The sequence below is a fragment of the Scyliorhinus torazame genome, chromosome 6, assembly GCF_047496885.1.
Source record: "Scyliorhinus torazame isolate Kashiwa2021f chromosome 6, sScyTor2.1, whole genome shotgun sequence".
NCBI lineage: Eukaryota > Metazoa > Chordata > Chondrichthyes > Carcharhiniformes > Scyliorhinidae > Scyliorhinus > Scyliorhinus torazame.
The window spans coordinates 213,171,616-213,198,211 of NC_092712.1; the positions used below are offsets into that span (position 1 = coordinate 213,171,616).

Consider the following 26,596-nt stretch of genomic DNA (forward strand, 5'->3'; position numbering starts at 1 on the left):
CCGATGTTGGGCTCACAGCTCTATAGATACCTGTTTTCTCTACCTCCCTTTTTGAATAGCGGGATTATATTAGCTACCCTCCAATTTGTAGGACCCATTCCAGAGTCCAAAGAATTTTGGAAAATGACCATCAACGAATCTGCAATTTCTAGGCCATTTAAGTATTCTGGGATGAAGATTATCAGGCCTTGGGAGATTTATCCGCTGTCAATCCCATTAATTTCCCCAAACCATGTCTTTACTAATATTAAATGCGTTCAGCTCCTCACTAAAACTTATGTTTCTCAGAACCTCCGGTACATTATTTGTGTCTTTGTTTGAGAAGACGGAAGCAAAGTATGAATTTCGTTCCTCAGCCTTTTCTTTGTTCCCAGTTATGAATTCCCCCATTTCTGACGGGTTCAGTCAAAGCATCAAGAAGGAATTGGATTATTATCTGCAGGGTTATAGGGAGAAGACGGGAATGGCATTCGGTGAATTGTTCATTTGGAGATCTGGCTGAAGAACAGGCCAAATCGCCACCTCCTGTGCTGTAACCATTTTGTGAAATCCAATTTGACCAAATACCGACCCATCACCTACTTTCAATTATCATCAACGTGGCTGAAGATATTATTGAGTACAAGCCAAGTAGCACTTAACCGATATACCGAGTTTGAGCTCCAGATCTCATTACAGCTTGGTCCAAATATAGATAAAAGAGCAGAATTGCCAAGGTGAGGTGAGTAACTATCCTTGACATTAAAGTAACATTTGAATGTGGCACTAACATAACCTCAGAAAATTTGGGAATCTCGAAGGAAAACACTCCACCAGCTTAAGTCATACTTAAACAAAGATGCCTGTGGTTGTTGGATGCCAATCATCTCAGTTCCAGCACGGGGCAGCATGCGGTGCAGTGGTTAGCACTGGGACTGTGGCGCTGAGGACCCGAGTTCACTAGGTCACTGGCCGTGTGGAGTTTGCACATTCTCACCGTGTCTGCGTGTGTTTCACTCACAACCCGATGCTAAATTGCCCCTTAATTGGAAAAAAGAATAATTGGGTACTCTAAATTTAAAGAAAAAGAAAATCTCAGTCCCAGCACTTCGCCAGATGAGTTCTGTAGGGCAGTTTCCTGGACCCATCCATCTTCAGTTACTTCATCAACAGTCTTCCCAAGGGCAGAAGTATGGATGTTTGTAGATGGTTTCGTACAGTGTTCCATTCACAATTTCTCAGAGAGTAAGGATATCAATTATCAACATTCAAGTTGGGGCTGATAAATGGCAACTTACATTTGTGCTAGACAAGAATCATCTCTAACAAGAGAGAATTTAACCATCTCTTTGATATTGAATGGCATTTACCATTGCTGAATCCCCACCATCATATCCTGGGGGTTACTATTGATCAAAAGCTGCTGAATCCCCACCATCATATCCTGGGGGTTACTATTGATCAAAAGCTTAACTGGACTAGCCATATAGATTCTGTGGTACCAAGAACAAGAAAGAGGCTGAGAATTCTGTGGCAAATAGCTAATTTCGACTCCACAAAGTCTTTCCACCATGCATGAGGTGAAAGTCAGGAATGCAATAGAATTCTTCACTGGCCTGGCGGAGTGCAGCTCTAACAGCCTTTTATAAAGCTCAACATCAGGGACAAAGCAGCCCATGTGATTGGCACCCTATTCGCTACCTTAAACATTCAATCCTTCAACTACACTATTAATAAGGGGTATTCAAAAAATTAGGCTGTCAGCAAGGGCGGGGGGGGCAAGTAAGGACAGGAGAACCAGTGGAAGGAGAGCTGGGGAAGGTGGTACTGTTTGTGTAAGCCATGTTGGCTGGGGTTTGTCACGGGGGGGGGGGGGGGTCTGGTTATATTATTTTGTTCTTGTTGAAACCTGGGGCGGAATCCCCCGCCCCCCCCACCCATGCTGGGTGGGAGAATCGCCGGGGCGCCGCGCGACTCCCGCCACGCCGCCCCGGCATCCGCACGCGATTCTCCCAGCCCCCCCCCCCCCCAAACGGGCACGCCGAGAATCACGGCTGGCCGCTGGGAGAATTGCCGCTCGCCTGCGATTCTCCGGCCCAGACGAGCCGAGCGGCCTGCCCAACATGACAGGTTCCCGCCGGCCAACCACACCATGGGCGTCATTCTCCGACCCCCCGCCGGGTCGGAGAATCGCCGGGGGCTGGCGTGAATCCCGCCCCCGCTGCTTGCCGAAGTCTCCGGCACCGGATATTCGGCGGGGGCGGGAATCGCTGCGCGCCGGGTGGCGGGCCACCCCCCGCGATTCTCCGGCCCGGATGGGCCGAAGTCCCGCTGATAAATTGCCTGTCCCGCCGGCGTGGATTAAACCACCTTTTGAATGGCGGGACAAGGCGGCGTGGGCGGGCTCCGGGGTCCTGGGGGGGGGCGCGGGGCGATCTGGCCCCAGGGGGTGCCCCCACGGTGGCCTGGCCCGCGATCGGGGCCCACCGATCCGCGGGCGGGCCTGTGCCGTGGGGGCACTCTTTCCCACGGTCTCCACCATGGCGGAGGCGGAAGAGACTCCCTCCACTGTGCATGCGTTTTGGGCGCCAGTCGGCGGACATCGCGCCGTTTCCGGAGAATTTTGCCCCTGGTCTCTGCCGGCGTGAACAGCGATCGGCGGGCTGGCCTCTCTGTAGGAGGACCTCCTTTCCTCCACCGACCCACCAGATCCATCCGACATCTTCTTGTCGGGCGGCCGCAGGGAGGACGGCAACCGCGCATATGCGGGTGACGTCATCTACGCGGTGCCGCTTTTTCGCGGTGCCAAGGCCCGGCACACGTAAATGACGCAGCGCCGCTCCTAGCCCCTCGGGGGCGAGAGATTAGGGGGCTGGGAGCAGCCTCCGACACCGGAGTGAAACACTCCGGTTTTCACTCCGGCGTCGGGACTTAGTCTCCCGATGGAGAATTGCGCCCGATATTTAAAACTGTTAAAATTATAAATGCCTCATTAAAATATTTTCTACAAAAAAAATAAGGGGTATTCAACCAACATACGGTAAGCCAGTAAAATGGCTCCCATTGAATACTATCTATCGTCAGAAGCTAGATCAAGGAACTTTGTTTTCAAGGTAAATCTCAATTTTCCTATTTTTAATGTTGAAGCACTTTGTCGCAACTTGCCACAAGTACTCTGTGGTGCTTACTCCTATCAATGTTGTCAAAGATGGATCTGCAACAGGTGGATTAGTGAAAATGAAGATTTTTCCCCTCAAGTTGATTCTCTCACCATCTGCCACAGGCCCAATGGCACCTGTGTCCTTCAAGACAGCTCCGTTAGTTGTGGTGCGACTGAGCCACTTTTAGTGATGGAAGTTGAAGTCCCCCACCCAGAGGACATTGTGTCATTTTTACCATTAGTGCTTCTTCCAAATGGGGTTTAACATGAGCGTGTACTTTATCACCTACTTCCCTCTCCCACCTGAGAATAATTAGCAGGAGGTTCCCTTCCGTATGTTAGGTGTGATGCCATTAAACCCCCCGGGGTTGCAAAGCCAATGTTAATGGGCGGAATTCCCCCCCCCCCCACGCCGGGTGGAAGAATCGCCGGGCGTGTCCCGCAACGCCGTTCCAACACGATTCTTCCACACCCCCCCCCAAACCGGCGCGGCGAGAATCACGGCTGGCCGCTGGGAGAATCGCCGCTTGCAACGAGCGGCCTGCCCAATACGACGGGTTCCTGACGGGGACAGCACAGGGGGCCCCTGGGGAGGGGGGTTCCTGCACGGGAGAGCGGGGGCCTCAAATTGGGTCTGGCCCACGATAGGTGCCCACCGATCGGCGGGCCGGCCTCTCTGAAGGAGGACCTCCTTTCCTCCGCGCCCCGCAAGATCCATCCGACATCTTCTTGCGGGGCGGCCTCGGGGAAGACAGCAACCGCGCATGCGCGGGTTGGAGCCCGCGGGGCGGGAGATTAGGGGGCTGGGAGCGGGCTCCAATGCCGGAGTGAAACACTCCGGTTTTCACTCCGGCGGCGGCACTTAGACTCCCGATGGGAGAATTGCGCCCAAGGACTCACAAGGCCACAGCCTCCTGACTGTTGTGTTTTTTGTCATATTTGGTGTCAAGGTTAGTGTCAAGGAGGTGAAGAGAAAATTCTCAAAATGGGTCCTTTAAAATGCAATTCATAGAATCACTACAATTGTGAGATTTGTTTCCCTTTGCATTATAATCTACTTCCCAGCTACAGTTTCTCTAGACAGGTTCATACCAACAAGTACTTTTGAGTACCTGATGCTGAGAAGTTACAAGACCAGAGCGATGATAAATTTTACCTCAAAAGGCCCAATAATAGTGATAGCAGAGTGGCCACTTATTATATATTCTGCTGATATGACGGGGGGGGGGGGGGGGGGTTACAAACCCAATTGCTGTTCCATGACTATTAGTTTTTAGCCACTGCTAAAAGTAAAAATTGTCCCCAGTCAAAGTCTTCTCAAGTGGTGGAAATCTGTGTAAAGTTTTCCCATAATCAACAAAACAAATCATGTTGACAGAAGGAGGACAAGACTGCTAGGTATACAAACTAAATCTTGTTATTATGAAGATCAAGGGCATAGATGGTTTTCTGATGCAGGAGGACCACAATTACATGAGATTTTATAAAACTTCAGTGCATTTAGCATCATCTCCCGTTTTTCATTTGTGAATACAGAACCTTTATAATTTTGTATGAACTGAACACGTTATTACTTAAAATGAGCATTTCCACTGCCTTCAAAATGAGGAACACAAGGCAATTATTATGCAGATTTTGTTCTGCAGCATGAGCTTACCAGGTCTACTGCATCAATTCCCTTAATTTGAAAAGTTTTGAACTGTTGTAATTTCCAGAGCGATGATGCATTTCACATTCAGACAGAAACTAATTATTGTTCCAAGACATTTCATAGACTAGTTCTCATGCATATGAAATGGCCCAAATATTATGCCTTTTTATCATTATCACAATACCATCTGACACAGCTGAAAGGGAAAATAATGGTGTTCAGTGCAGTTTGTTATTAAAGTGTGGCTGAGGTAGTTAAAGCTGGAAGAGAACTCAATTTTAAGATCCTAGCAAACCAATTAGAATGACTCGATATATTGAGTAAATTAGCTGAATTTTATTCCCCTCTTAACAGTTTACAAAACCTTTGTATTTAACCATATGTAATAGTGCTCCCTGCTGGTAACAATATTGCAATACATCAACAACCAAAAAGTGTTTTGCCATACAAATGGAAAAATGCCCCTTAAAGAAGAATGAAAATTTAAGTTAATTCCCAATTGACCAAAGAATAAAAAACAAACAAATTAGTGCTGAAATTAGCAAACCAGAACATTTTAGATTAACTCAATCAAGTCATCATTGACTTAAAATTATTGCATTAAAATAAAAAAGCACCCTTAAGATACAATTTAAAAAAAAGTATTAACCATAAAATAATAAAACAGTAAGTTGTAACTTGAGTAAAATACTTCTTAGCTGTAATAACATTTAATATTTTCCACCGTATTTATTTCTCTTCAATGGGAAGTATTCAGATAGCCTGCCAGATTATTTATCGAAAAGGTTAATAGACTTTTTTGATATCGCAATCTAAAATAATCCATCGTTACTTAGATAGCATTTCTAATTGGTTTTAAAAGTTTAAAGTGTACATTTACATTATTATATTTAACAAGCCAAGCTATTTTTCTAAAATATAAATGAATAAAATGTAATTAACAATGGAACAACTTTGTCACTTCCTTGATGATGAAGGAAAATCAGTTTCTCCATGTAGCTGAAGAACACTTTTCGTTTTACTGATGGAACAAGTTCATGATTGAAAAATCTTTCCTCTGATTTTCACACACTCTTCAATGATAGAAAATGTGGACCCTCGTCACAAGCAATGAAATGAAAATTCATCTTAATGGTGTTGTAGCCCGATGACCTTTTTGGCTAACTGGAAGAAAGGACATTTAGAAAATAATTAGGAAGTAAATCATAGTTCATTTATTCTGTCTGCTATATTCTCCAAGTTAACAAAACCCGCAAATGGTATACAGTAGTAAAGTTAACAGTTAAATAAACACTTTACTATGGATGTCAAAATCTCAACCAAACACAGAGCGTCACAGTCAAACTTACCTCTCACCAATAAAAGTAATGACTATTGCAATAGTTTCACGCTGGTCTTTGCGCACACAAGCGATCATCACCGACATTAGTCACCAGGAAGCTGGGGATAAAACTGCAGAGACTCCAATACTGCCTCCTGTATTAATGGGTGTTCTTCTTTCTCCAATGTTATTGATCATACTGTCAAAGACTTCTCCAGAGTTATTTTCCAACATTGCACTGCTGTTAGAAGGCTTTAACCATTGAACACTCAAATTGGAAATTCAAGTTGCATGGCATATGAATTACCAATCATTTAAATCCATGATCCACAGTATAGTGGACCAGGTTAGTCGCTGGTCTTCCACATCTGAAATTTGCATTGAAATCCAGTCCTGATAGATGAGATCAAATTCCTCCGCTTTTCCCAGTTCCATTAACCTTTGCTATCTGCTGAGACCTGTATATCCACATCTATAGATGACTTGAGTGAACATTTCCCACTTTAGAATAAAATTAATGAAGGTGAATGCTCTTCTTCACAAGAGAAGCACAAAAAAACACTGGTGACATTATTACAATAATTGAATGCCTGACTAACCAATGTTGGAAAATTGCTTGGATGCACCCCAATCTGAATACCAGGTTTGCAGTGGCACACTATAAATCAAGCCAAAATGGGTTGATGAACATACTGATTAGTTAAACAAACCAATTCTGCAAGCCTGGCACATCTGTCAGGAAGAGTCGTCCCAGAATCTGGGTCAGCAGATGGGCATGAAAGCTTTCCTTAGAGACATGCCCTTATGGTAACAGAAGAAACTCCCTTAATTTTTCAGGGTTTCGAGGCTCCTACCCTTTGTATGTACCCGGATGATGTACCCGGTTTGACAAAGCCTGTAAGGAGAGATGTGCGCTGAGATTCTCTGAAGCCTTTTAGAAATATTACCCACGTATTGTGACACTCTGTTACCATTCATTGAAATTTTCCTTACATACAATTTGATATTCCCATCTGCTGTTCAGCATCATCGTAACATATCCCTGCTATTATGCTAATAAGCTAACTATGGGATGACCTTCTACAGGTTTGAAGGCTTGTAAAATGCAGCACAGGACCTGCTCAAGAAATAGAAATCGTAAAGGTTTGGGCTAATGGATATTTGTTTATATTAAGAGGGTTCCCTGCGGAATCGTTAATTAGCGACATTGGGCACGATCTAATGGAAACGTTTCTAAAGTGTCATTTGTTTTGGGTTTTGCTGGGAGTTATCTGCCGGTGGGTTCCTCACCACTATCTAACCACATTTAGTCACTTTTTTGGGCCCAGGGGAGTTTCTCACCGGTTTAGTCCACACTTAGAATTTTTTCATCTCATCACTGGGAGCTGAACTCGGAGATCGGGCCGCTATTTTGAAAGGGTGTCCTGATCTCTAAGTGAGCTTGTGGATCCCCCACAACCACCACCCATGGGCACTGTCAACCCCTCTCCCTCCCCCCACCCCCCACACACACACACAAAAATGGCATTACCCCACCCCCCTCAAAGTGAGGGCATCCCACTATGGGGTCCCTGGGTGGCCCCCCTCTTCAAGCCCCTCCTTCCAGAACCTCCAACTGTCACGCCCCCCAACCTCCTAGAGGCCCCTTCCTACCTGCCCAGCACCCTCTCCCACCCTTCATAACCGCCTCCAACTCCTTCCATGGGCATGGCCCCTTTTGGACCCTCACCCTTGGCAGTGCCACCTGGGCATTGCACTGCCACCCTGGCAGTGCCAAGGTGTCCACTTTCCAGTGGAGGCCATGGCTGCTGTAGTGGGTACTGGGAAGCCCTCAGGAGGTTTCACCCGGCATTTACCAGCCACGTTGTGCCAATGGCCACTAGATCCCGCCCATTGTGTTCAGTTTAGTGAGATGATCTAGTTAATAGGAGGAGCCAGGAGTTGAAGTGGTCAGGTGTTGAGGTTCAGTCTTAGTTTGTGGCTGCAAAGGCAAGCTGAGAAGTTTTTCTGAAGAAATACAGCTAGAGATTCTGCATTATTCTGACGGGATCAGGTGAAATGAAATGAAATGAAAATCGCCTATTGTCACGAGTAGGCTTCAATGAAGTTACTGTGAAAAGCCCCTAGTCGCCACATTCCGGCACCTGTTCGGGGAGGCTGGTACGGGAATCGAACCGTGCTGCTGGCCTGCCTTGGTCTGCTTTAAAAGCCAGCGATTTAGCCCTGTGCTAAACCAGCCCCAGGTGTCTTTCTTTAAAGCAGTCTCTCTTTCTCAAAGGAGTATTCAAGACATCTTTGTACAGCAAGTATTGCTGAGTGCTAACCGTATTTAAAAGTGGGTTGGGATTTGAAATGGTTTTGATATTTGAGTGGAAATAAGGGTAGTAGTTAAGGGTTATTGTGTTACTGTATTGATTAGCATTATTTAAGGGGTAAGAGTAAGTTATTTTCTTGTGTGATATTAAACATATTTTAATACTATTAGTAATGAAGTTTGTTTTAATATACCACAGGTCGGCGCAACATCGAGGGCTGAAGGGCCTGTACTGCGCTGTAATGTTCTATGTTCTATGTACCTATTTTGTGCGACATTACGCCTGGAGCAAGGTGTCCTTTCGTCACAGTCTTTCAAAATTAAAATAAAATGTTTTATATAGGGCGGCTCAGTTGTACAGTGTGTAGCACTACGGCCTCACAGTGCCCAGGTCCGATTCCAACCTTGGGTGACTGTGGATTTTGCCCTCGGTTCCTTCCCCCCCAACTTTCCACCCCGGCTAGACCACTCGGACCCTGTTCTGCCAGGCTCCGATGGCCGCAGCCCCTCCCCCCACCTCACTCCCGTTCACTGGCCGGCACACACCGGCCAGCGAGGAGGCCCCCGCCCGGGTCCCTTTCCCACTTGCCCGGCCCCAGGAAAGCCCAAAGATCCCCTTTTAGCACACAAACCCCACATATCCACCTACACACCAAAGAACTCTCATTTAGAGTGAAAGTCCCGTCCCTTCCCTCGTCCAAATATATACCACCTTGGCTCCTTTAATCTCTACACCCGCGCGCAGTGATACAAAAAAGAAGAAAATACAGTCATGAGGTTACATCGGCACATGACCATTCCTCAATTTGCCAGTTCTGCCACAGTCCTTCTGCTTTCGCAAACTCCTCTGCTGCTTCCGCCGTTCCAAAATAAAAGTCCCTGAGCTTGTAAGTCACCCTCAGCTTCGCTGGATATACAATGCCGCACCGCACCTTGCTAATGTACAGTGCCCTCTTCACCCGGTTGAAGGCAACCCGCCTCCTTGCCAGCTCCACCGTAAAGTCCTGGTATACACGTATACCAGCTCCAGCCCACTGCACCACCCGCTTCTGCTTGGCCCAGCTCAGGACCTTCTCCTTCACCCTGTACCTACGGAAGCACAGAGTCACTGCCCTTGGCGGCTCACTCGCCTTTGGTACAGGCCTCCACGACTGATGAGCCCGATCCAGTTCATATCGGGAGGGGTCCTCCCCCTCCCCCAGTAGTTTTGCCAGCATCGCGGCAAAATACTCAGTCGGCTTCGGTCCTTCAACTCCTTCGGGCAGCCCCACAATCCTCAATTTCTGTCGCCTGGATCTATTTTCCAGGTCTTCCATTTTTCCTCGCAGATCCTTGTTAGTATCCATCACCTTCCGCATCTCTTTCCCCATTGAGGCAAGTTGATCACCGTGCTGCAATAACGTCTCCTCCACTTTCTTCAGCGCCTCCCCTTGCTCGAGAAGTGCAGTTGGTGTGATTTGACCACTCAGCCAAAAAAATGAATTTTTTATAACACTTTTGCATCTCAGGATCTGACTTTGATATTGACTGCCACAGCTACCTGGTCCCACTGCCTTTCCAATGCCTGTCCAAAGTACTTCTTGACTCCCTGTGAATTTGGCACATCTCTCTCTGTCTCCTTCTGTACCTCATCAACTGAGGCCTCAAATAAACCAGGGCCTGGTTTAGCACAGTGGGCTAAACAGCTGGATGTAATGCACAACAAGGCCAGCAGCGCAGGTTCAATTCCTGTACCGGCCTCCCCGAACAGGCAAATAAGCTATTATTATTGTTATATTATTAAATATAAGGTCGAGAAATCTTGGAGCCTATTCTCTCCTACGATTCTTGTGTCTTTCTCAGGTCAGAATCTGTTTTAGATTGATTTACAACATAATGCACCTCCCATTAAAGCATGCAGGCTGGCTTTCAGGGATGCAAGCCAGCTTTAACTGGTGCTAACCATGCCCAAATTTGAGTCCCCTGCAGAGATCTGAAATCGCCCAAGGGTACAGGCTCCTGCCCGATGGAAGAGGTCGGATGGGAAGAGAGAATAATCTGGGTGGGAGGGGGTCTTTGGAATGGTTATTCTACTGGAATAGTTAACCAATAGTAAATTTAAAAGTTTACGAAAATATGAATTCCATACCAGATGCATAAAACTGCTCTACTTCCCAGTACTAATATTCCTCACCTTGGCAAGACTTGAAAATTTAAGAAAAAATGAATTCTGCGCCAGATGCATAAAACTGCTCTATTTCCCAGTACTAATGTTCCTCATCTTGATGAAACTGGACATCTCATTAAAAATAAATAAAAGCTATACTCTCCAAAGATCACTATGATGCTGAATGACAAAGACTAGAAAGTACAAGATACCATAGTTACATGCCCTCTGCCCAGATGGTGGTAGAGGTGCTGAAATTCCCCTCTCTGTCCTTGTACTTGGGAAGGAACCAAATAGTAAGATCCATTTCTAATTGCTATTTACTGTAAGCTTTGTGTGCATGGACACCAAATGAACAAGGTGCAGGCTCAATTGTGATGCCACCAAGTTCAACAGGCTTGCTCAAACAATCAGTAATGTGCATTTTTAAGGGAGAGAGAAAGCTTAAGAATAAGAGATTCATGTTGCTAATTTGAATTTAAAATTTTGGTGCTTGGCGAATATGGTAAATGCACTAACTACATCCTTATCTCATTAGGCACCACAAAAGAAGTTGATGTAGCACAATCTGCCTAATGGCTGTGTGCAAGCCTTCACCACCAAAAAAACTAGACTGATCTACACTAATCCCACTTCCCAGCACTTGGCCCTAGCCTTGAATGTTATATTTCAACTGCTCATCCAAGTACTTTTTCAAGATTGTGAGGTTTCCTGCCTCAATTACCCTCCCAGGCTCAGTGCATTCCAGATTTTCACCACCCTCTGGGTGAAAACCGTTTTCCTCAGATCCCCTTTTGCCTTTGACCTTAAAATTCTGCCCCTTTGTTATTGACCCTTCAACTAAGGGGAACAGGTGCTTTCTATCTACCCTGTCCATGCTTCATACGATCTTATACACGTCAATTGCGGCCCTCTCTGCTCCAAAGTAAACAACCCAAGCTTATCCAGCCTCTCTTCACAGGAAAAATGCTTAATTCCAGACAACATCCTGGTGGATCTCCTCTGCACCCTCTCTAGTGCAATCACATCCTTGCTATAGCGTGGTGATCAGAAATGAACACAATATTCCAACTGGGGCCCAACCAAAGTCCTGTATAGCTCCAACATAACCTCCTTGCTCTTATAATCTATGCCACAAGTGATAAAGGCAAGTGTCCCGTATGCCTTCTTAACGACAATGGGCAGCACGGTAGCATAGTGGATAGCACAATTGCTTCACAGCTCCAGGGTCCCAGGTTCGATTCCTGGCTTGGGTCACTGTCTGTGCGGAGTCTGCACGTCCTCCCCGTGTGTGCGTGGGTTTCCTCCGGGTGCTCCGGTTTCCTCCCACAGTCCAAAGATGTGCAGGTTAGGTGGATTGGCCATGTTAAATTGTCCTTAGTGTCCAAAATTGCCCTTAGTGTTGGGTGTGGTTACTGGGTTAAGGGGTTATGGGGATAGGGTGGAGGTGTGGGCTTCGGTAGGGTGCTCTTTCCAAGAGCTGGTGCAGACTCAATGGGTCGAATGGCCTCCTTCTGCACTGTAAATTCTATGAAATTCTATGAGACACTATTAACATGTGCTGCCAATTTCAGGGATCTGTGGACAAACACCCCAAGACCCCTCTGTGCTGAGATTCCCAGTAACCTATCTTACATTAAGTACTCCCTTGTCATGTTACTCCTTCCAAAGTGCATCACCTCACACATTTCAGGTTTAAATTCCATCTGCCAATGATCTGCTCATCTGCCAATCAGTCTATATCCTCCTGTAATTAAAGACCACCTTCACTGACAACCACCCAGCCAATCTTTGTGTTATCTGCAAATTACTTATCCTCCCGCCAACATTTTATTCTATACTGTTTATATACATCACAAACACAAGAGCACAAGTTCACAAACATCACTCTTCGAAATATACCAATTGTTGTGCTACTTGGTTCAGTAATATGTGTTAAACACTTCATTTGCATCATCTCTCTTTACTGTATATCTTTCTTTTCTCCTCTTCAGTTTCCAGTTTTAACATCTGTATTTATCCCTGGAATCAGATCTAATTACAGTACTGATTGTGACCAGAAATAATTTTCTGGGAAATAATATGTCATATGCTATGGACCAAATTTTCCAGCCCTTCCCATAGGCAGGATCTTCTGGTCGCGCCAACTGCGACCCCTTGTAGTGCCTTCCCCGGTTGCATGCAAAACCCCATAGGCATCAGTGGGACAGGAAGCTCCAAATAGGGGGAGGTGCCAATGCTATGGAATTGTCAATGGATTAGCAATCCAGAGACCAAGGGTAATTCTCTGAGGACCCAGATTCGAAACACACCGTGGTCGATGGTGGAACTAAAATTCAACTATCTGCCCTCAGCTGATGAAACAGAACTACTCCATATTGAACACCACTTGAAGGAAGCACTGAGGGTGGCAAGGGCAATGTCCATTACCAAGGGTGGCTCTGTAGTACCACCACAGACTGAGCTGGCTGGGTCCTAAAGGGCATAGCTGTTAAGCTGGTACTGCAACAGGTGGCGAGGGAATCAACAAGAGGGAAAAACATACTTGACCTCACCCTCACCAACCTGCCTGCCGCAGATGCATCAGTCCATGACTGTATAGGTAGAAGTGACCACCGCACAGTCCTTGTGGAAATGAAGTCCCCTCTTCTCATTGAGGATACTCTTCATATTATGCCGCACTTGTTAAATGGGATAGACGTCTCAAAGCTCTGGCAACTCAAGACTGGGCTTCCATGGAGCACTGTCGTCCATCAAAGGCAGCAGAATTGGACTCCACCACAATGCGGAACTTCATGTCCTGGTTCAGTGAAGAGTGCAGGAGGGCATGCCAGGAGCAAAACCAGGTATACTTAAAAATGAGGTGTCAACCTGATGAAGCCACAACACAAGACTACTTTCATGCCAAACAACATAAGCAGCAAGTAGTAGATGGAGCTAAGCAATTCCACAACCAACAGATACGATCTAAGCCCTGTAGTCCTGTCACATGAAGCACCATGAATGGTAGTGGACAATTAAACAACTCACTGGAGGAGGAGGCTCTACAAATATCCCCATCCTCAATAATGAAGGAGCCCAGCACATCTGTGAAAAAGATTAGGCTGAGGCACTTGCAACAATCGTGTTGAGTGGATGATTCATCTCTGGCTCCTCAAGAGGTCCCCATCATCACAGATGCCAGTCTTCAGCCAATTTGATTCCCATCACGTGATATCAAGAAACGGCTGAAGGCATCTGATGCTTCAAAGGCTATAGGCCCTGACAATATTCCAGCAATAGTATTGAAGACTTGTACTGCAGAATTTACTGCGCCCCGAGCAAAGCTTTTCGAGTACAGCTACAGTACTGGTATCTGATTGGCAATGTGGAAAATTGCCCAGGTATGCCCTGTACACAAAGAACATGAAAAATCCAACCTGGCTAATTGCCGCCCTATCAGTCTACTCTCCATCATCAACAAAATGATGGAATGGGTCATCACCAGTTCTTTCAAGCAACACTTACTCAGTTTGGGTTCTGCCAGGGTCACTCAGCTCCTGACCTCATTACAGCCTTGGTTCAAACATGGACAAAAGCCCTTAACACCAGAGGTGAGAGTGGCTGCCCATGACATCAAGTCAGCATTTGATTGAGTATGGTATCAAGAAGCCCTCGCACTACTAGAGACAGTGGAATCAGGAAGAAAACTCTCAACTGGTTGGAGCTCCTCCGGATAGTGTACTCAGCCCAACCATATTCAGCTACTTCATCAATGACCTTTCTTCCATCATAAGGTCAGAAGTGGGGATTGTTCAGCACCATTTTCAACTTCTCTGCTACTGAAGCAGGTCATATCCAAACGCAGGAAGACATGGACAATATCCAGGCTTGGGCTGACAAGTGGGCAAGTAACATTCATGCCACACAAGTACCAGACCATGACCATCTACAACAAGAGAGGATCTAACCATCACCCCTTGACATTCAATTGCACTACCATCACTAAAACCTCCACTATCAACTATCAACATCCTGGGGGGGGGTTTAACCATTGACCAGAAACTGAACTGGACTAGCCATATTAATACTGTGGATACCAGAGCAGGTCAAAGGCTAGGAGTTCTGTGGTGAGTATCTTGCCTCCTAAGTCCACAAAGCCTATTCACCATCTACAAGGCACAAGTCAAGAGTGTAATGGAACATTCCACACTTGCCTGGATGAGAGCAGCTCCAATAATACTCAAGAAGCTCAACACCATCCAGGATAAAGCAGCCTGCTTGACTGCTCCCCCTTCTATTAATGTTCAATCCCAATGAACAGTGACAGCAGTGTGTACCATCTATGAGATGCACTGCAGGAACTCACCAATGTTCCTTAGGTAGCATCTTCCAAACCCACGACCACTACAATCTAGAAGGACAAGAGCAACAGACACATCACCACCTGAAGGTTCCCATCCAAGTCACTCATCATCCTGACTTGGAAGTATATCCTTCATTATCATCAAAATCCTGGAATTCCCTCCCTAACAGAACTGTGAGTATACCTACACCTCAGGGACTGCAATGACTTAAGAACGCAGCTCACCACCATCTACTGAAGGGAAACTGGAAATGGGCTATAATTGCTGGCCTAGCCAGCGATGCCCACATTCCATAAATGATTTTTAAAACAATCCTGGCACCTGTCATTGGTGGACTGTCACGTGGGGGCATCCCACACAAACAAATTACTCAACTCCCCTAGGTCATAAATCCCGCTCTATAATTTAAAAAGCATGCACAGAGAAACATATCTGAAATAATGAACCTGACCACCCATTTGGCACCCTGCCCAATTTCACGGTCCTTTGAAATCAACTGATGGCATCAACTTCCCACCAAATGCGTTTGGTTAAATGTATTCATCATTAACGCATGTACTTAGAGTAACACTGAATTGAAGTGAAGGGCTCACCTCTGGGCTGCTTGCTGGGATAAGTCCTGGGAAATGATTTATATTCATCAGGAGGTGGAAGATCTTCAACTGAATGAAAATGATACTTTGACTCAAAGTCATCTGTGGAGTGCAAATAATTGGACATTCACCACTAAATAAGAACTCATTTTTAAAAGTTTAACCAATGTCAATTATTCATATATGCTCTCAATTAGAATACTGATCACATTAACATGAAACAAAACATATTCCACAAAAAGATATCTGGGTTGAATTTTCACTTGGGGGTTTCCCAATCGCCTGCTGCCTCTACAGCTGAAGATGTGTGGAAACCCCAGAGAGGTTACAACAGCCGATTGGAAACATCAACCCCATGGAAAACCAATCCAATTATTTTCATGTATTTAATGTCGGCTATCAAACCACAAAATTAGTCAATATTCTTTATTTTCCTAACAGATTAAAAGGTTATAAATGCAGCCTACAGACTGAAGAAAAGTATTTGATGAATGAATGTTCTGACAGCAGGTCCAATTTTAATTTATTTTATAATAAGTACTACAGTTAGAAGTGCCACATCAACTGTGTTCTGAGAGAGCTAAACTGTTCCCTAAATAGTGTTCATGTTTTCATAATGGAAACTGAGGGTTGGCAAAAAGTAAATCTTTCAGAAATTATTAATAGTTTGTTCAATTTTACAATTTTTCAATAAATTATTTAGAATTCATTAGAAAACATAATTGTCAAGAAAGTAACTGAATCATAGAAATTTACAGCACAGGAGGCCATTCAACCCATTGTGGTGTGCCAGCCCCCCCCCCAAAATATCCCTAATCCCACTTTCCACTTCTTGGTTTTGGAGATTAAGTGCATATCCAAGTTATTTTTTTAAACAAAAAGTGTTTCTGTCTCTCTCACCCTTTCAGCCGGTGATTTCCAAACTCCCACCACAATCTGGGTGAACAAATTATGCCTTAACTCCCCTTTAATCCGATGCCAATTACTTTAAATCTACACTCCCTGGCTATGGCCTCTTTGCTAAGGAAAATAGATTCTGCCCATCAACTCAATATTGGCCTTTCATAATATTTTACACTTCAATTGAATCTCCCTTCAGCCTCATGTTCCAAAAAAAAAAAAACAATCCCAACCTAACCAAACTTTCCCTCACAGCTAAAAGTTTTCAATCCTGGGAATATCCTCATGAATCTCCTCTGCACACTCTCAAAATAGATCACATCCTTCCTGTAATATTGTGACCAGAACTGTACGCGGTACTCTAGCTGTGGCTTATCTAATGTTTTATATAGCTCCAACCTTGTTCCTTATCTTGATTAATGAGAGAAATTCATATCGGACACAACCCTTGATTTTCCAATATTAGTACTGTTTACACCAGAATGGTTACTGGCTGCTTTAGGAACAGAAGTGGACTTTTGATTTAATGAAAGGTCAACGACCTGAAATGTTAACTTTCTTCCTCTCTCCACCGATGCCACCAGACCTGCTGAGTATTTCCATCATTTTCTACTTTGTCTTTCAGATTTGCGGCATATTCAGTTATTTTGTTTTGTACTTTTTGCTTCCAATTTACTGAAGCCAGCTGAATGCATAACACCAGAGGGGTGAGAGAAGCATCCTAGTAGAGCATTGTTCATGAGTGAGTGAAATGTAAAAACGGTTGGAGACAGTGAATCAGTGAAGAAGAGAAGGTCTGATAGTCCTTGGGAAAACCTCAAAGATGTCGTTGCCAAGACTAAAGTAGTCAGGGATTATGGAGTTAAAGAAAAGGAAAAGGGGCTGGTTTAGCACAGTGGACTAAACAGCTGGCTTGTAATGCAGAACAATGCCAGCAGCGCTGGTTGCATTCCCGTACCGGCCTCCCCGTGGTGATTAGGGGCTTTTCACAGTAACTTAATTGAAGCCTACTTGTGACAATAAGCGATTAATATTATGTGCAGCACGGTAGCATTGTGCATAGCACAATTGCTACACAGCTCCAGGGTCCCAGGTTCGATTCCAACTTGGGTCACTGTCTGTGTGGAGTCTGCACATCCTCCCCGTGTGTGCGTGGGTTTCCTCCAGGTGCTCCGATTTCCTCCCACAGTCCAAAGATGTGCAGGTTAGGTGGATTGGCCATGATAAATTGCCCTTAGTGTCCACAATTGCCCTTAGTGTTGGGTGGGGTTACGGGGATAGGGTGGAGGTGTTGATCTTGGGTAGGGTGCTCTTTCCAAGAGCCGGTGCAGACTCGATGGGCCGAATGGCCTCCTTCTGCACTGTAAGTTCTATGATGATCTATGAAACCCAAAGTTCAGGTCCTGCAAAGGTGACGGGGCAACCAAGTACCAATCTCCTGTTGATGGCTGTTTAAATGATAATGGTGGTGTAAGATACTCCTCTGTGTGACTTGAAGATGCAGATCAGAACTTTAACATGCCTGCTAAGAGCTGAAGCTAGTTTTCAGACTATGCCTCGCCATTAGCATCATTAGTTGTGGTAATCCTATGCTACATGATATATATTTGCGTAGCAGATGGCACAGCTCTGCATCTGTCTCTCTGCAGGCCCAGATCGTGGAATCAAACTTCCTCAAAAGGTCATTATTGAGGGGTGTGGCAAATACTCCAGTTGGTGGTGCCTTGTCGGGTGCACCCAGGGTTAATTGGCCATTATCCACTCTGGTATGGCTTAGTTCATGCTCTGCCACAAACAGCATGACATACAATGATCATGGTATGTTCCAGAGTACGGTTAGTCAGGTTTTCATATATCTTAGTGTCTGCCATCTTGGCTTCCTTTGAGAAGAAACGCCTCTACTTACACAAAGTGACCAAGTTTTGGTCTCCCCCGAAATGTGGAAACATCTTCTCTATCTCTACTCCCACCCTATCAGATACTTTCAAAAGGTTAAAAACTGCTATCAGTTTGGTTCCTCAGTCTTTTCTTTAGCCCCAACCCTTCCAGTTTCTGACAGTGATTGTTGTTACACTTAGAGTAGACCTATAGCTGAAATACACATCCAGTGGTTGAATGAAAGGCAGCACGGTACCAGAGTGGTTAGCAAAGTTGCTCCAGTGTCCCAGGTTCGATTCCCGGCTTGGGTCACTGTCTGTGGAGTCTGCATGTTCCCCCCGTGTCTGCGTGGGTTTCCTCTGGGTGCTCCGGTTTCCTCCCCCAGCCCAAAGATGTGCACGTTCGGTGGATTGACCATACTAAATTGCCCCTTAGTGTCCAAAAGGTTAGGTGAGGTTACTGGGCTGCGGGGATAGGGTGGAGGCGTGGGCTTACATTGGGCGCTCTTTCCAAGGGACGGTGCAGACTTGATGGGCCGAATGGCCTCCTTCTGCACTGTAAATTCTATGATTCTATGACCTCCTGCTTAATAAGATTTAGCCACCTTTACACAAATGCTCATGAGAACTTAATAGCCAACAGTAAAAAGAAAATGTCAAGACATTATCAACTTGGTTTGGAGGTAGCACTCTCATCTCTAAGTCAAAAGGTGATGGGTTCAATCCCAGTCCAGGACTTGAGTAAATAATCAAGCCCAGCCGTTTAATGCAGTACTGTGGGATGGCTGCGCTATTAGATGTGCTGTCTTTCCGATGAGACATTAAATTAGTGCCCTAACCATCTAGTTAGCTGAACATAAAAGAGCCTGTGGTTCTATTTGAAGAAGAGCAGCCAAATGTTCCCAGGTCCTGGTCAACATTTATCCCTCAACCAATATCATCCAAATAGATGGTCTAATCAATTATCATCTTATTTGTGGGGCCATGATGTATGTAAACTGGCAGCTCTGTTACTTACACAACAATGAATATGTTTCAAAAATAATTAATTGGTTTTGAAGTGCTTTGAAATATTTTGAAAAAATTAAGTGCAAGTTTTTTGCTTTAAAATATGTCTTTCCCATGACCGCATTATGTTTATTATCCATTTCAAATGAGTGTAACATATATTTGATATCCTGCACACCAGTATGGCAGGATGTCATATGCAGAACCAACATGTTACATGTTCATATTTAAATGAACTGATCAGCAGTCTTGAGATAGGTGTTTGCTCTGTTGCTAGTCCCATCCAACTGCAAATTAAATACTCACCCTGGTGACAGCTTTGGCTCAGTAATAGTATACTTGTTACAGTCAGAATAGTGTGGGTTTAAAGTCCCACTTCCAAGAATTTACTCTTAATAATGGACACTTAATGGTGCAGTATTGAGGGAGCTTTTATATTAGTAAGCAAAAAGTAAGAATTTTAGTTCAAGGCTCAATTGGATTATGACATTTTTCATTGCTTAAAGACAAAACATTTTTGATAATTACCATAAACTGGTGCCTGTGCATTAGAAAGTCCTTGTCGAACTTTAAGTGGTAACGGCGGTGGCGGTGGTGGTGGGGGAGGAGGAGCAACAGAGTAAAGTGGTACATGCTGGTTTCTGCTTGTAAGTTCTGTACTGGATGATCTGACTGGTGGAAGAGGGGGTGATGCTAGTTTCCCACCATTACTGTGCCCTAGAAAACAGAAAAGTTAACATGTGAACTAATGTGCAAGGTCAAAACACAGCAGAATTGAGAATAGATATTACAGTTTATAGGTACATTGATTGCATATCTGTGCACAGAAATTCAACTGCCTGAGTAGATTTATTCACAGGATAAGTTAGATAACTACCTCTGGAAAACATGAAACTGACTTCAATGAACATAGGAAGAAAGGTTGGAGAGAAGTTGGTGATTCAGTTCCAAGAGCCTGTTTCACCATTCAAATTAGTTCATCCCTGATCTGTATTTCAACTTCCTCTATCCAATGTGGTTCCATAACTCTTAATACTCGTGCCTAACAAAAGTCTGATAATGTTAGGATTCAAGTTTTCAATTGAACGAGGCTCAACAGCTTTTGGGCAGTCGAATTCCAGATTTCCACCACCCTTTCTGTGAAGTAGCACTTTCTGCCATCAAAAGTTCTAAAGTATTGCCCCCTTATTCTGAAATCTCCCACCAGAGGAAATAGTTTTCCTCTATCTGCCTTACCAAATATTTTAATCTTCATAAACATCTCAATGAGAGTATTTCTTAATCTTCTACATTCAAAGAATACACAACTAATCTATGTAACCAGTCTCAAAACTTAATCCATTATCATTCCAGTGCAGCAGCACAGTGCTCCCTCCAAGGTTACGATATTCTTCCTGAGGCTCATAACGACTCCTGATGGGGTCAAACTACAGCTCTCTGTGGCTGCAACATAATTTCTGACCCTTTGCATTCCAGATCTCTTGAGATAAAGTCCAACATTGCATTAGCCTGTTTAATTATTTTTGTGGCTACCTATTAACTTTTGACCACAAGACATAGGAGCAGAAGTAGGCCATTCAGCCCATCAAGTCTGCTCCATCATTCAATGAGATCATGGCTGATCTGATGTAATAATCCTCAACTCCACTTTCCGCCTTATTCCCATAACCCTTGATTCCCTTACTAATTAAAAATCCGTCTCTCTCAGCTGTGAACATATTTAACAACCCAGATTTGCAGCTCTCTGCAGTCAAGAATTCCACAGATTCACTACCCTCTGAGAAAGAATACCTCCACCTCTCTATCTTAAATGGGCAACTGCATACTCTGAGATGATGTCCTCTGTGCTATGTTCTGTGGTTCCACCATTGATAAAAGAAACACACAGAACATATATGTGTTCAGTTAGAACAATGACTTATTGTCAAACATGTGGAAAGATAACTAACAGATTCATATATAGACAAGGTTACGTGAATTCCTAAGGATTTCTTAGGTTCAAAGTAGATGACTGCACACTTCCCCACATTGAACATTATGGGCTGGATTCTCAGTCAGCGAGATCTTCCATTTCGCCGGCACCGCACTCACACCTGTGGATTTCCCAACAGCGTGAGGGTGCCCACAATGGGACCCCCTATTGGCCAGCTGGCGGGGGCACGCTGCACCAGAAAACGGGTGTGGTGGGACAGGGGATCCCACCCAATATGTCACAGTTTTGCCCACTGGGTGCGATTTAACCATCGCGTTATGCCCGGCGCGGACCAGTTAAATAGCGGGAATGGCTAAAATCGAGATTCACGCCAATGGCAAGTTCCGGATCACGCCCAAATATGGCGAGCATATCATTAACCCTCATTTTCATCAATTTCCAATTCATTAGCAAGATTGAAGTCGAATGTAACAGCTTCCTGGGAGTTAACCGGCTCCCCAGCGAGAAATCACACAGGCCTCGTTTAGTATCCTTTTTAAAAATGTGAAGCTAGCGCAATGGCTGCTGAAGGGAACAGAGCAGGTGAGTCACCATTTCCATTTTCAGGCATGCAGCTCCAGGGCACTGGAGCTGCTACCCCAGTGCTCAGGGATGGGGGGGATTGGCCTTGGTCGGGGGACTAAGATGTTCCAAGTCGGGAGTCACCCCTGGCTCTAGGGGGGGGGGGGGGGTTTCTCGTCTGTGAGACCTTTAAGCCATCTTTAAATACTCTGGATGCCCATTACAGGGGCAACTACAGAATCTGCCTGCCTGTCCGACAAAACACTTCCAGTAGAGAGCCCTGTTCTTGATTATATACTGAAGGTCACTTTAACTCCCTTTGACTATGAACAGCCTCTAGCTTCACAGCTGCAGGCTATTACTAATGAAGAATTGGCCTTGTTAGTTTGTGAGAGCACTTAACACCTGTGGTTGTGTTTGCTGCTTGTTCCTGCTGGCGGCTGCAGGTGCCTGGAGGCTGCTGTTTCCTTCCTTTTCAGTAGCTGGAAAGAAAGACAATTTTTTTCTTAGATACCTGGGAACTGGAACACTGGACTCTGGGGGACGTATCAGTCCAGAAGACAATCAGGTTTGAAGCAAGAAGACTCTGTGGGATCTGGTCTGTGACATTGATCCAAATGGGCCACCTGCTAACGCTGTTGAAGAAATGCTTTTGCAGATTACTGATGCTTTTGTTGCTGGTGTGGAGAATGCTGCATGTAACTGGCACGTCACTGCGGGTTAAACATGCCGGAAGTCAAAGATGTTCAACTTCACCTCGAGCGTCAGTGGAATATGTGGATGCCAGTATTCGATTCCGGCGAGATTCGGCCATGTGGGAGGGCCTGCACAGCTGCGGCTCCTGAACGGAGAATTGCACTGATACGTGGAACAAGTAACACATTGATGGACAGACCGTACATATGACAAGGTTCCGGACATGATAACACATTCTCAGGCTTTTCCTCCATTTCTGTTGAGGAACCTCTCATGTGTGTGCTTTCTTTGTGAAAATGAGCTGATACAGCTTGGTATTGGTACTAATATGGAACGGTGATGTTTCCTTGTTGTTTAATGGTGAGTGTGATATGTGGAATGTTACAAAGTTGATTTTCTAATCTTTGTTGCTGTTGACCGTTTAATAAGCAAAATATTCTCAAGTGGGTGCACATGCCACATCTCAGATGATGATTATTGTTTCACATGTCAATCAAACATTGATGCCTAAACCGTTTGCCTGAACTCTGGAAGCATCCGGACCATAGAGGCAGTCTCCCTAATGTTTCCGGCAGGGGTTGGGATCTAGGGGCTCCTGCTGTCGCCTGGAATGAGTGTGCAGAGTGAAGTTCTACGCGCAACTGGCTCACTGGATGGCATTCTGAGAGAAGACGGAACACGTAAGGGTGGGTGAGGCTTGGGGGATTTGAGGGTCCTGGCGTGGAAGCCCTAACTGATTGTCGGTCTCTCTCCTCCAATTCCTTTCAGGTATAACAAAGGACTGGCTATGTTGGTCACGCAGAGGCAGCAGCATTGACACAGGCTGGAGGCGGCACCCCATGTGCAGGGGACCACTGCACACTCTGAAGATCCGGCTGCCCATCAGGTCGGGTCGCCAGCGATGGCCCATGGTGTACAGGCGTCAATGGTCTTTCGAGGAGTTGATGGCTAGCATGTGCCACAGGAGACTCCATCTCAGCAAAGAGATGGTGTGGCACCTAAACCACATCCTCGCAGCTCGGCAACACCTGAAGGAGGAGGACACCCACCAGGTGGCCATGAAGGTCAGTGCAACCCTAACCTTCTATGCCATTGGTTCATTCCAGGGCTTGATTGGTAATTTGTGCGGCATTTCCCAAGATCCAGCTCATAAGTGCATCTTGAGGTCACGGATGCTTAATATGTCCAGGCATCAGACTATATCAACTGTGAGTATTCCAGGCACACCATGATGCCCGGGCTGCAGAATTCTCATCCATCGCTGGATGCCCCAGATCCAGGGGGCCATCAATGTTGCCTTGCCCACACCAGGACATCAGGAAGTGCCCTTCATTAACAGAAAATGGTTCCACTCCCTGAATTTCCAACTCATGTGCGACCACCACCTAAGGATCGTGCATGTGTATGCACACTTCCCAGAGAGCCTGCATGACCGCTATATCCTCGGACACTCTGAGAACCCCGACCACTCCAGGATGACAGGCTTGGTACTGGGGGATAAGAGGTACCGACTGAGGTCTTGTTTGATGATTCCAGTGCGGATACTGGAGACCGATATGAGGCCCATGTAGCCACCTGTGCTGTCATTGAGCGGTGCATTGAACTACTCAAAATGCAGTTCCAATGCCTGGACCGCTCTCGTGGTGCATTTGAGCACCCACCAGAGGGTGTCCTGCTTTGTGGTGGTCTGCTTGGCCCTCCACAACCTGGTACAGCAGCAGGGCTACGTGCTGGAGGAGGAGGGACATGCAGCCGTATCTGAGGATGAGGTGGACCAGGAGGGGATGGAGGACGAGCCCGGGGAGGACCGCAGATAGAACCAGAGGACAGATTGCGGCTAGGGTCCGGCTTGCCCAGAGGACCAGGGAATCCCCCATCCTTACCCTATCTCACAGGACGAGGCTCACCACCTCCTCCCATTCCCCCTCCTTCCCACCCATCTCCATCCTACCCATTTCCTCTCTCTTTTTCCCCCCCTCTCCCCCGCTCCATGACTACCCTGTTCCACCCACCCAGAGTCTGCGTAACATCACCCCAGCTGATGTGCCCTGTGTTCGCACTGTCATCGGGTCAATATACAAGGCAGAAAAGTGGTGATGCCTCGCTGTGAGGTTAGGTCTGGTGCTCCTCAGTTTCTGCCAAAGTTTGATTCCTGTCTTTCTGCTGACAGAACGCGCACACCCATCCTCTGGACGGGGTCTAAATCGGGGGTATTTGATCTTGGACAACTGTGCCCAGGGAGGCAGGGTGTGGGAGGAGCAAAGGGCAACATGGGGTGGAGGCTCAGGCAGGCTCACTGTGCAAATTACCGTGACAGAGGCTGCACATATATCAGGAGTAACATGTTTCAATAGTGAACATTTGACATCTCCGTTTCTCCTAGCTACAGATGGCGACACCCCCCCCCCCCCCCCCCAATCAGTAATTATCTTTTATGGTTCACTGCTACATCTGGTGTATCCCCAGGATGCACATCAGAGGTGGAGGCAGCCTGCTGCTTTCCATGCCCTGTGATTTTTGATGCTCTTGGCAGACATCCTCTGGAGGGCCTGGAGTCGGAGGACCCCAACCGGCTTATCGGTGTCACAGGCGTCACTGTACCACCCTGTTCTGACTGTTGCCCTTGAGATGCACCTGTGTCAGGAGGAGGTGATTGGGAAGAACTGGAGAATGCCATCGCCTCCTTGGTGGCAGGCCCCAGGTTGGCTCCCAGCACTTCCTCCGCCTGACGGTATCGCTAGGGTCCTGGGGGTCTCCATGGGATGGAGTGGCAACTGGAGTGAGCTTCAAAGGCCTCTGCATTTCTGGCTCTGCCAGACATGGAGGCTCCCCGTTGGCTGCACTATGGTGTCACCACCCTCAGTGATGCCCCTCAGTGACTGGGCCAGGCTCTGCAGTGCCTCAGCAATGTCCACCTGGTACATGTCCCTCAGCGACTGGAACATAATGACTACGCCCTCAGCTGTGGCCACCGTGGACTGAGCCATGCCTTGGCACCACCACTAAAGACGCTGAGTTCATGCTCCAGACTTTTCACTGCAGTCGCCACCCTAGCAGTGTTGACCTTGGTGCCATTGTCAGCATCATCTCCTGCATCCGTAGCTTTTGGGATTCCTCCAATCAGCTATGCACTTGCTGGAATATCACGGACATCCCCTCCGGAATTTCACAGCCATGTCCGAGCATCTGCATCAGCTCCGAGATAACCATGTCCACAGGCTCGGCATCTGACTGGATTCGGCTGTGTCTTCAGATCCGGCAGACCTCCAACTGCTGACTCCTTTTGGATGTTCCTGCCTGGACTCCGGATGTCTGGGTCTCATCAGATAGAGATCCTGCGAGAGATTGGACTTGTGGTCAGTGAGAGGGAAGGATCATTTTGTCTGAAATGAACAACTCACTTGAAAAAAGTCATCTGGATGAAGGGGCAGTGGATCCTCACCTCTGCAGCCCAGGCCATCCTCGCTGGCAGTGATTGCTCTCTCCTCGGTCAACCCCACAATTTCCAGGAACCATTCCTCATAGGGGTGAAGACTCGAATCTCTGGTACTCCACCCCCCCACGTCTTGGTCTTTTTCCGCATATTATGTGCTATCTTCTCCTGCGGGGACAAAGAAAGGGCATTGTGAGCTGCACACTTGAAGGATCAGGGGATCTATAGCAGGTGGCTTATGTGGGCACCGCACCTGGGCATGAAGGGGTTATGCTGATGGATGCCAGAGGATTCTGAGGAACAAACGCAAAGATTGGATGTGGGAGGGTGCAATGTGTCAGCCAGTGTGTGTGTGGTGGGAGGGGTCAGGAATTTATGGGGTGGCAGGCCGAACTGATGCCAGGAGAGCTGTAGTTACTTGCCCTTGCAGCTCAGTGAAGATTGTTTATTTGTCTTCTTCCTACATTGGACTGTGGTCCAATATTACTTGCCACTTGTCAGCCTTAGTCTGAATATTGTTTAGGCGTTGTTGTATTTGAACATGGACTGTTTCAATATCTGAGCAGGCACAAATGGAGCTGAACTTTGTGCAGTTATCAGCGAGCATCCATGAGCGCCAGTTCCCAGTTCTAACCTTATAATGTGTAGCGCACAAAGACTCCGAGAGACGAATAGAGT

At 46.2% G+C, this 26,596-nt stretch overlaps 1 protein-coding gene across 2 annotated transcripts in view; it reads right to left on the reverse strand.

The window, feature by feature from the left end:
- Positions 1 to 5,106: 5,106 nt before the first annotated feature.
- LOC140425259 (uncharacterized) overlaps positions 5,107 to 26,596 on the reverse strand; it is a 160,678-nt gene continuing 139,188 nt past the window's right edge. For both annotated transcript variants that reach the window (XM_072509381.1, XM_072509382.1), the window contains 3 exons: positions 19,824 to 20,012; positions 15,511 to 15,612; positions 5,107 to 5,954 (listed from right to left, as the gene is read on the reverse strand). In XM_072509381.1, the coding sequence (XP_072365482.1) occupies positions 5,914 to 5,954; positions 15,511 to 15,612; positions 19,824 to 20,012 (332 nt within the window). In that variant the 3' untranslated portion in view covers positions 5,107 to 5,913. The remainder of the gene's footprint in view (positions 5,955 to 15,510; positions 15,613 to 19,823; positions 20,013 to 26,596) is intronic.